This window comes from Zeugodacus cucurbitae, chromosome 4, assembly GCF_028554725.1.
Source record: "Zeugodacus cucurbitae isolate PBARC_wt_2022May chromosome 4, idZeuCucr1.2, whole genome shotgun sequence".
Classification (NCBI taxonomy): domain Eukaryota; kingdom Metazoa; phylum Arthropoda; class Insecta; order Diptera; family Tephritidae; genus Zeugodacus; species Zeugodacus cucurbitae.
The window spans coordinates 44,110,933-44,122,598 of record NC_071669.1 but is presented as its reverse complement, the minus strand read 5'-3'; the positions used below and the strand labels follow the sequence as shown (position 1 = coordinate 44,122,598).

The window sequence follows — 11,666 nt, the reverse complement described above, 5'->3', positions numbered from 1 at the left end:
AGAAAATAAATTAATTTAATAAAATAAAAAACTAAATTAATTTAAAAAAAAAAATAAAAATAAAATAAACAAAAATTAAAAATTTTTATGAAATAAAATTAATAAATATTATTAAAAGTAAATGTTATAAATAATTATTATAAAATAATATTAAACGTTATTAAAATTTAACTAAAAATACTGTTTATTTTATTTTTGATTAACATTTTAAAAATTTCAATGAAAAAGGTTTTAAAAAATCAAAAAGTATATGAAGTTTTTTTTTTTTAATTTTAATATTATATATTTTAATAAAAATATTTATCTAATGTAAAAAAAAAAGTATATTAATATTTTTCGAATAATTAAATAAGATTTCGTAAATGCCAAATAATTTAAAATAATTAATAATTTTTCGTAAAAAATATGAGCTAGATTTTAATTAATACTTTCTATTTAAATTTTTAACACAATTTGGTTCTGAGATACCGGATTTTATCTGCTCAAGGGTCGTCCTCTCAACGATCTAACCTTGTTTGGATCGGTAAGTAATAAATTATAACATAAAATAAATTAAAGACACTCTAATTTAAAAAAAAAAATAATATTAAAATTACTTTGGTCTATTTTTAAACAATATTAATATATTTTAAATTTATTAATTTTATAAATTTTTTTTTTTATTATAATCAATGACACTTTCTAAAATTGTTTATAAATTATTAAATTTGTTTAGCTTTTATTGCTTTCGAATATCAAACATTACCTCAGACTTTCCATAATTAAAAATTTAATAAAAAATATTCCCATTCCACTCAGACAAATTGAGTTAAATATTTATACTGTTACAACAAAAACAAAATATAAAAAAGTAATTATTAAACAAAACTTTCAAAGAAATATACACATACGAGGACATACGATTACTCTGTTGCAAAAATGAAATTATTTTCAATTTCATATTATTAACTGTTTTTTAAATATGTAGCTCAATCATTAACTAAGCTGTCTTTAACTGTTAGTACGCCACTAGTAGTCACATGTGCAAAGGTGTGTGTGTGTGAAAAACTTTCGCTACAGCCAAGCTGTCAGTGTTCAGACACACACACAACACTGTTAATCTCACTTTTTGCATTATATACTTCCACTTATATACTACAACTGCCACATACAAATTGAATTATGTGTTTTTTCGAACAATACATATGCACTTAATTAGAAGGGGAGCGAATGTTTGCAAATAACATGTGTGTGTGTGTTTTATAATAAAATAAAATGTTACACATTTTTTTCTTGTTAAAAGCTTTAAGCCTATTCAATACAAACACTAATTTAATATTAATAATAAAAATGAATATGCTTAAAAACGTTATTTTTGCCATTTCCAGTGTGGCATGTTGCATCTGTGTGCATATATGTTATGTGTGTCTGTTGTGATATTAATAACAGTATTAGCGTGTCAGACAACATTTGACCGTCATTGTTAGGTATTGTAATTGTATGCTAGGCATTTTTTTTTTTTAATTATTTTTACTTTATTTATTATCATTTTTCTTTAATCTTAAGCGCGTCTTAACTTAAGTTGCGTTCGGTTATTTCTTATTGTACAAAATAACTGTTAATTTGTATTGATTCAAATATATTTTCGCTTTCACTTACTTTTGTATGATATACATTATTACTAATTATATATTTTTAATTTATTTTAAATAAGCACGTTTTTTATTTTTTTTTATTAAGTTTATTTTTATTTTAAATTTAGTTTATTTTTTATTTCAATATTTATTTTTTGCATTTCCTTACGCTAAACTTAACAGTTACAGAATGTTTTATGAGCAAGAAAAAATAAATATTTTTCAAATGTATTTTATGCTTTCATTTAAACATAAGCAAATTTTTTTTATAACAAACTATAGTTAGTTTTTACTTAAGTACGCAGTTTTTAGTGCTGCTTAAACACAAAATGTAACTGCATTTTATTAAGTACTTTGTTTTTTGAAATTAATTCTGTTGTTATTTTGATGTTTTTATTTTAATATTTTTCGTTTTTATTCTTTTTTGTTTTGTAAATTAATGTTTCACTAAATTATAAAATAATGAAATATCATAGTATTAATAATATTTTATTTCATATATGTATTTAAGCTAAATAAAGAATATATGTTTTTTTGCTTTTTAATATCATAATAGTTGAAAATATGCATCAGTGTTTGAAAACGGAATTATTTTTTTGTGAGTAACTTTTCGAAATTTTACTTGCATGCGTATTATTTCGTGGCACAGTAGTGTTCTGTTGAATTTTTAATGCGTAATAAATCTCAATTAAAGCTGCAAATGCCCTACAAATATAGTGTAAACGCTTTTTCGCACATTTTTATGTGTGACATTCGCAAGCAATAAACTTTTGTATGACTAAATGTAAATTTATTAAATTTTTTTGATTAACTCGTATTTATATTTTTAATAAAATAATTTCCATTTTAATATATACAAACAGTTATTTTGCTTATTGAATATTTAAAACGTTGTATGTTGTTGTAATTTGGTAGAAGCACACACTTATCATGATATACTTGCTTAAATTTTATTAATTTAATGAAAATATTAAAATTCTTTATTCAAATTTCGTAAAATATTTAGTAGATTAACAAACTAATTGGCATTTTAAATGTTAAACATAATAATTTCTTTGTGATTTTTAATATAAATGTATTTGCATTAAACCATTTCATACAAATGTTCATGTGTATAGCATAATTCAACTTTAAATTGCTTACTGCAGCTAAATTTATGTTAATTTTTTCAATGTTTTTATATATAAAATATAATATATATTTTCATATACTAAACTAAACATGGCCTTGAAATTGTTGTAACAACAATTTTTTTAATTTCACAAATTTTTTAATTACAATTATTATTTTAATTTTAAAATTTTATTATAATTTTAATTACATTTTATAAAATTTTTATTTTTCTTTTTATAGATATAATTTGCATTCCAAGTGCAAAAAACATTTTATTTTTTTGCTAAAAATTTTATGCAAGCCAAAGCAAAAATTGAAACCAAATAAAACAGCAAATACTTACTTCAAAAAAGGCTTTTTCTTTCCTCCAAGGAAATACTTTTCACATGATTTTAAATATTAAATTTTATAAAATTTATCACTATTACATTTGCCGCTATTTATAATAATTTTAATTTCATTTTTACATTTTTTTTTTGTTTTTTCTATACTAATCTTTATTACGAAGTATAATTGTTTTTTATTAATGCATTTAAGTAATTAAATTTAATATATATGTATGTATGTATGTATGTATTTGCATGTAATTTAGTTAAATTTTTTTTTTTTGTTTTTGCATGAAGTAGTTGTTTTTGTCATTTTTCATTTTTTTTGTTTTTGCTTTAGCATTTGAAAATTTAAATTAAATATTTGTTTTAATCACCTTTTAACTATTTACAATTTTTCATAATTTTTTGTGTTTTTATATTAAACTTAAATACAAGAATGTTTTTGTTGTTGTCATGCGCTGTTTTATGACGGCAAGTGGTACGGGGCATGTCGGAGGCAGCTGGGCAGCATGAGAATAAATGGCAACGGCTTATCGATATTTTTCCGAAGTTGTTGTTGTAGCGCTTTTGAAATAATTTGTTATTGTTTTTAGTGCATTATTGTTGCTATATATTTTTTGGCATTTTCATTGATGTTGTTTTCGAAAATTTGCTTTATAAAAATAAGTACATATATTGTTGTTGTTGTTTTTCAAATTATTGTTTTAACAATTAAAGCGCCAACAAAGCAACTCTCTTACAAAACTGTGCTCTTCCACACACCTACAAGCGCCCACAAAACCACACTAAACTATTTATTTTTGCTTCTAAAAAATTTCTTTAAATTTGTAAATTTTATTTTATTATTGGAATGGTCTCAATTACTTTCACTTCACAATGCATGTCTTCGTAGTACTCTTTTTTTAATTGTTTATATGACTTTTGTTACACTACTCTCTTACACCCACTCTCCTGCTTACACGCGCTTCCTACCACCCTCTCATGCGGCGCGGCCTATTATCAAAAAATATTTTCACACACATTAGCGACTTGGCTTCCACATGGAAATTCGAGCGCTCGCATATTGAGCGCCATAATGTTTTTTGTTTTTGTTTTTGTTTTTCATTTTTTTTGTTAAATTGACTTTAAATGCATTTTCTCAAAGGTGGGGGTCTCCGTTTGATAGTTATCATAGTAAAATTGTAGAAAAAAGAGGAATAAGTTCGAATGTACAAATGTTTATATATATACACGTAGATATATGTACATATAATGGTTGATTGTGTAGCCAAGAGCGCTGTGATAATGTGTGTTGTATATGTTGTTGTTATTGCGAATTGTGCAATAAAACACCGTTATATGATTGTGAAACTTCAACTACACTCGTACGACAGCGATTTTACGCTTGAATATGCGCATAATAATTGCCTAATAAAGGCGGGCACACGCACACAAAGCCGTCCACTGCCCCCTCCCCTTAATGCGGCCACACCGCAACCATGCACATCCTGCCGCTCGGAGCGAAAGCTCACCACAATGCCATTAGCATTAATTCAATTTCCTGTACACAAACGCGTTGGTCAGAGCGCACACTTCCGCAACCGAAAGCGTAGCGGTGACTTTAAATAATTGCAACAACAACTACAGCAACTACAACAACTATGGAAATGATGTTGATTAACATGATGTTTCATTCGCACTCAATCTACACCAGCGTCGCGACCTCTCGTAATTTTAAACCATGTAGCTTTGTAGCTTTATTGGTGCCTGGTGCCCTCTCACGCTTATACCGCGAAATCCCCCTCGCCCCAGGACATTTTATAGTCGTCGATATTGAACAAATCTAAGATGTCACCGGGCGTACCAAAGCTGTCGCTACCCGCCGCCGTCATTGCGCTCTCACCCATGCCGCCCAGCCCCATCATTGTGCTGCCATCGCTGAGGCCACAAATGGACATTTGCTCGCCCATACCCATGGAGTTGGAGTTGTTCGCCTGCATGCCGCACGTCGAAGAGCTGGCCGCTGACGAGGAGGGAGCGCCACCACCCAAACCCACGCCACTCACCATGCCGCCGCCGATGCCCAGTCCCATATTGGTTTCGCCATTCACCATGCAACCGCCGTTCAACATGCTACTGCTGCCACTGTCACCGCTGCCAAATGGATGCGGTGGCGTATTGATGTTGGAGTCTGGCGAGAACGCGGAGAAGCTGAAGGAGCCTAGCGGGTTGTCGAAATCATCGCAAACATCCATAGGCGTGGCGTTGAAGTGATTATCGCTGTGGTTGTGACTGTGACTGTGTGTACGCGCATCATTGTCATGCAGATTGAGACTGGTGTCCCCGCTACTGCTTAGCTCACTGCCATTGTTGTTGTGGTTGTTGAGTGGGCTTCCCGCGTTGCTGTGGTCGCCGATGCCACTTAATATGCTGTGATTGTTTGAAAGATTATTGTTGTTGTTATTATTGGCAATGCCTTCTTGCTCGGTGACTTGCGCGAGTTGCGCCACAAAGCTCTCGGCATCGAAATCCACGTCAGCGGCGCTCAACACGTCACGTGCGCAATTGTTGTGTTGCATTTGCTGGTATTGCTGTTGTTGTTGTGTTTGTTGATGACTCTGTTGTTGCAATTGCTGTTGTATAAGCTCATTGATCGATGGCTGCAAGCTGGGATTCATATCACGCCGCAGCCCATTTAGTGTGTTGGCCGCCACTCCCGTCGAGTCGACGCCATTGACGCTCTTGCCATCTCCGCTGGAATGATGTAAGTGCTGTTGGTGGGCAGGATTAAGGCCGCCGCCGACGCCACCAACGTGCGTTGTGAAATTGCTTGCATCATCACCGATATCCATCTCCAACTGCTGCGACATCAACTCGAACAGCTCAAATTCATCAAAGTGATTAAGCTTGGCATCCGGACTGCCGACATTGTGTGACATAACCTTCTCGGGTGAACTGCTCGCCTTGCTCAGCATGTCGTGGTGTGTGGGCGACTGATGCTGCTGCAAGTGTGCGCCGGGCGTAGACGATTGCGGCGGCGGTGTGGAATGGTGTTGCTCCAGGAATATATCCAATGTCTTAGCCACGCTCTCGGCGTCGATGTGTGCGTCCGGCTGCAATGGCGAGGCCATGTCGATGTTGTCAATAAAGCCACTGTGTAGTGGTGAATTGATGACATTAGACGGTATATCGCTGCCGCCGCTCAACATCTGAAACACGCTGTCCATGTCACGTTGTGACTGTTGCTGCTGCTGTTGTCCGCTGGGCGTTGTGTCCATCGCTTGCGTGGGCATGGTGCTCTCCGGCATTGGACTGCTGCGCGGCTCCTGTTTGGGCACGAGCGCGCCCGAAGCGGCCAGCACATCCGCGGCGGTTTGCAAGTTTGTGTTGGGGCTGAATATCAAATTACCGCCCATGTCTGTCATAAGCGCATTGCTGCCGCCCGGTGTGAGCGGAGTCACAGGTGTGATGGGTTCCAACACGCTCTCCGGCAGATCACCCTGCTTGACAAGTATGTCCAGCACATTGGCCACTTTCTCCGATTTGACCGGGTTCTTGCGCTTGCTGGTCGTCTGCGTTGTCACCGAGTGTGTGGGCGCATGTGGCGTATTGCGTCCCGTGTTGGGCTCCTCTTTGATCTTAATCTGCGATAGATGTGCTTTGGCAGCCAGCTGCTTGGTTGCCTCCTCGTATTGCGGCGGCGGTGGCGGTGGCGGCGGTAGGTTGTGTGGCTTGATGTCCAGCTGTATGATTTGCTGTGTGTGCGGAAAGATGCGATTGTGAAATTGATGCTGCTGCTGTTGTTGTAGTTGCAATTGTTGCAGCTGTTGTTGTGTAATCACCGGTTTCGCCTCGATCAGCTGATGCTGCGGCTCGTGACCTGCTGGCGTGGCGATGGGAAAGAGTATGCTCGGCAATGAACTCGTGCGCTGATGTCCATTCAACAGTTTCTTTGTAGCTGGACTAGCATTGGCCAGCGAAATATTGCCGATCGTATGCGCTGTCATATGCTGATCGTTCAGTCCCACCAGAAAGATCGTCTGATTGCCTTCGTTCCACACGAGTCCGAGATTATTGTGCGTCTTCGCTGTCAACGGTATTTGATTCGCGAGTATTGTTGTTGTTGCGGCGGCGTTATTTGTATTGGCAGCATTTGCATTGCACTTATTCATAGCGTTGTTGTTGGAATTCTTTTGACGCGCCGCATTCGGCTTCTTCAACTCGTCTAACTTTGCAGGTGCAGGCGCCGCCGTCACGGTTGGAATGAGTAAAGTTTGTGTCTTTTGCGTGGTGGTGAGTAGACGCAGTTGCGCCTGCGCTTGCGCTTGTGCCTGTGCCAGCGCTTGGGCTTGCACTTGTTGGGCGTGTTGTTGTTGCGCCTGCGCTTGTGCTGCGGCCGCTGCGGCAGCAGCTGCTTGCTTTTGTTTCTGTATCTTCGCCTCCAATTGCTGTTTCACGACCATTTTCTGACTCATCGCTTGTGGTGTCACCGCCGTAGTGTTGTTGTTGGCACCGGCTTTGTGCGCCGTCGCATTTGAAGCATTCGCCTTGGCCGCATGCGATTTGACCGTGGCCACTTTGGTGGCGGGCAACGTTATGTTCTCTTTGATTTGCGGGAGAACGGCGAGCGGTGCGCAGTGCGGCGCGGTTGTGGTGATCAGCGTTATCTGCTGTGTGGGCAGGGCATTCACCACCTGTGCGGTCACCGTCTGCTGCTGTGGATGCAACAAATGCTTCTGTTGATGGCTGCTTTGCTGTTGCTTTTGGCGCATCTGCTGCAACTCTTGTTGTGAGCGCTGGAGTTGACGCTGCAGCTCATCAATTTGACGCTTCTGTTCGCGCACCAAGTCATCGTTCGTTAAAATGATGGTTGCGGCCTGCGGTTTCGGTTGTAGTATGGTCTGCAACGGCACCGGGCGCGGTGAGTCCACTTGCTGTACTATGTCCATTTGTTCATGCTCGAGGTTACGGCGTTCCGGTGACATTGCTGCGGGGTGTGGTGAATTGACAACCATGGGAACATTCTGCTCCGCGCTCACCGCTGTGTTGGTGACGTCCATGGCTTCAGCACCTGCAGTGGAAATCATCTCGGAAGAAGCTGTGGAGGCGGGAGTGTTCACAATTGTTGAACACTCGCTGATGTCAAGCGGTAAGTATGGTTTGAGACGTTCGATTAGTTGTGGCTTCGGCCCTGACACAGGCAGGTTGCGTCGCTTCAGATGCATTTTCAAATCAGAAACTTTCATTTTTTCTAAGCGTGAGATATCTGTAGCGGAGCATGTAGACTCAGCGTAGCTCGTGGCCGGACTCGGTGGTATGGAAGAAGTGACCGAAAGTGCGGGCGATAGTAACGGAGGCGGACGTGGCGTGGAAATTATGGAAAATGTGGAGTTAGCCGGTGAGACCGTGCTGCTTGCGCCATCACTAACCGCCGTGACGTTGGACAAAGGTGTAGCTGGTGCTGGTGAGGGTAGAGCAGTTGACAGCTTTGTGGATGTTGCTGCTGTTGTAGCCGCTGTAGTGTTCGATTTAGCCACTGTCGTCACTAAACCACCATTTGCTGCGCCAATGGCGCTAGTGCTTGCTGTTGCGGCACTGGCTGCTGGCACGATAGACTGATTCTTGTTGAGCGTTTCCAGAAATTTGAGCAAGCAGTTCTGTTGTTCCAACATCAGTTGGTAGGATGTCTCTTCGGGTTGACTACTTTCACTACACAACTTCTGTGACGCATTCGGCGGTCCCTTATACTCGTGAAATTTAATTGTACGCGCCTTGCAGGCCGGTTTCGATTTTGATTTCTTTCTGTTCTTTTCCTTGCCTGGTGCATCCGATTTCAACAACTGACAGCTCAAAGGCGGTAGCGATGTCAAAGTTTGTGGTGGTGAAGCAATGGACGATAGTGGACTCAATGTTGAAGTAGTCGATGTAAGCGAAGCTGGTGAGGAGACCATCGACAAAAAGCTGCCTCCAGGGCTGGCTGATGGTCCAGCAACCGATTGGCAGAGCTCTTCAAAGAGATTCGCCGTCTCTTGTTTGACCTGCAGACTACTGGCGATAGACACTGCTGGCGGTGGTGGTGGTGGCGGCGGTGGCACTGCATTAACTTTCAGCGCTGGTGCGCTACTCTGTACAAGTGGTGCAGATGTAACGACCACCTGACCACTGCTAGTAGGTATTGTAAGCGCTACAGTTACTATACCTGCCGAAGCAGCAGCTGCTTGCAACGCATCACCAGCGCTGTCACACGCCGTTTGCTCATCAGCGCGTGGTGGCGTTTGACGCGTATCGCTTTCTGAGCTCTGTGAGTCCTCCTCATAAGTCACGTAACTATGTGGGTGCTGTGGCCGTGTTAGTAGACCTTCACTTGTGGCTTTGAATGATACTAAACCCTCTTTGACAATCTTCTCAATTGGTTTTTCTGTGTGCAAAATATTTTTTTTGATGAGCTCGAGTGGTCCGGGCCGGTGCTGTATCTGCGAGTTCAGCTGGTCGGCCAGGCGCGCTTTCTTCAGCATGCGCTGTTTCTCCGCCAAGCTCGGATCGATATGACACTCATCCTCCTCCAATATGTGACGTCGCTCCAAGTCTTCGCGATTGGGACGCTGCTGTATTTTCGCTTTCAGCATATCGCTGGTCTTGGCACGCTCCAGTTGTTTGCATTGCTCGTGTATGGCGGGTGAGGTTTTCAAGGCTGCAAAAAATATATATATAGATTACTAAGAAGAAGTGGAGTATAATATCCGGCGTAAAGTAAATACGCTTAAAAATTAGCATAGTTTTCTACAAAACATCACATTTAAAATGCTAAGTGCTATGGAAGTAAAGACTAAAAAACAACTCGGTGCGTCACCAGTCTACTCAGGTTCATATGTATAACACTTTGCCTGAAAGTATGCACTGTCAATCACAAATGCCTAAAGCATTAATTTCCCATCAATCGTGCAAATAAATAAGGAGACATGCACACACATATGTTTGTATGTATATGGGAAAAGATGGCGGCGGCAATTTAAATTCAAATTGAATAGAAATTTTATTTATGTATACAACCATTTCCATTCGCATTACTGGGTGAATAGATTCGCGGTTTTTTACCTTTGTTTACATAATCGTCTACGATGTCTACCACTGAAAACGGTGCCTGCCAGATTGCGAATATTTATGGAAAAAATCGTGGCTAATATTGGAGTGGAGAAAAGCAATTGAGTGTTGGAAGGAGTAAAGTTAAACACCACTCGCAGAGTTAATTTTACATATAAGCGTGGCTAAATAAATACCGGGGCCTGGGTATCTTTTAGAAGACATTATTATTAGAGTCTAATAGATTAAGGACATGAAGTGATCTGTCACTAACTCTTGGAATATATGAGAAGATGAATATATTGCGTACAGCTATAGCGCAGAAAATCAATAATGACTAAATACCAATACTTTGATGTGGATGTCATCAACTTTTTGGCCGGTGAACCTTTGACATGTCTATTTCAATGCTCAAAACCTCTTGAAATATACTAAAGCAATTTGATGTAAAATATAGAAACTTTTATGTTAACGAAATATCAATGCTGAAATACGCTCTGCAATAGCTCACTTTGCAAGAAACATAGGCAAAGTTATTACCTTGCAATATATGTCTCTAACGCCACAATACATCGTCGGTAAGATTAAGTAATGTATTCATTTGAAAGCTGCTCAGCCAATCTTGACGCCAATGTGAAAATTTTGGGACATTTTGGGGTATTTATATCGCATATATTTTCATAAATATTAATTTCTTAATGGGGGGTTTGCTTGTTTAGCTAATTGGTATGACGACAAATGTCAACTTGAAGACTGAAAATAGAATTCATTTATATATATTTTTTTATATCTATGTATGTAGAAATGGTTATTTAACATTGTAACGCTGTCTTAGTAAAAAAAATGTTTCCAGATGCATTGGCTGGCTACACATATTGCAGCGTACATGGCTATAACCAGCTGGAAGACGTTTCGATATTCTAGACTTTGAAAGAGGCTGGAGATGTGGTATAAGAGCAATATTTAATAAGTTCTTATTATTTCTTTAAAAAGGTTTACTGGGTCGAATACTATTAGTTTATCATGAATATAAGTGGAGTTCTGTGTAATAAAATTTTAATTTTTTCGGGTTTCTTTCTTCATAGTATTTACAAGGTAAAGACAAATAAAAAAGTCGAGAAGTCTTAAATACTAATGGTGGAATTGGGTCAAGATGGTAATCTCGTCTAAAACAAAACGAAAACTTATAAATTAATATGTAATAATAAATTTCCTCGATAGCATAGCGATCAGTATTTAAAATAGGTACCAAATAACACTTTTAAGTCCATTAAGTATGCCTATATCAATAGTACATTCTTTAAAATTAAGGTTTTTTTTTTATTCCTCGATAGCATAGTGGTCAGAATCAACACCAAAACTTTAACCTGTTGAAAGATATTGTCAAAACCAAATGTATGACTTACATAAAGCAGGACTATAAATAATGCACTACAGATACAGCATTCATATGTAGACGCTATACGCAATATATATTATATATAAAATAATACTACAATCCACTACCACCATAACAACTTTCTATGATGCCAACAAAACAAAACACTACATT

At 38.1% G+C, this 11,666-nt stretch overlaps 1 protein-coding gene across 2 annotated transcripts in view; it reads right to left on the bottom strand.

Annotated features, from left to right (window-relative positions):
* Positions 1-573: 573 nt before the first annotated feature.
* LOC105221120 (serine-rich adhesin for platelets) overlaps positions 574-11,666 on the bottom strand; it is a 150,798-nt gene continuing 139,705 nt past the window's right edge. For both annotated transcript variants that reach the window (XM_011197845.3, XM_011197844.3), the window contains one exon: positions 574-9,725. In XM_011197845.3, the coding sequence (XP_011196147.1) occupies positions 4,819-9,725 (4,907 nt within the window). In that variant the 3' untranslated portion in view covers positions 574-4,818. The remainder of the gene's footprint in view (positions 9,726-11,666) is intronic.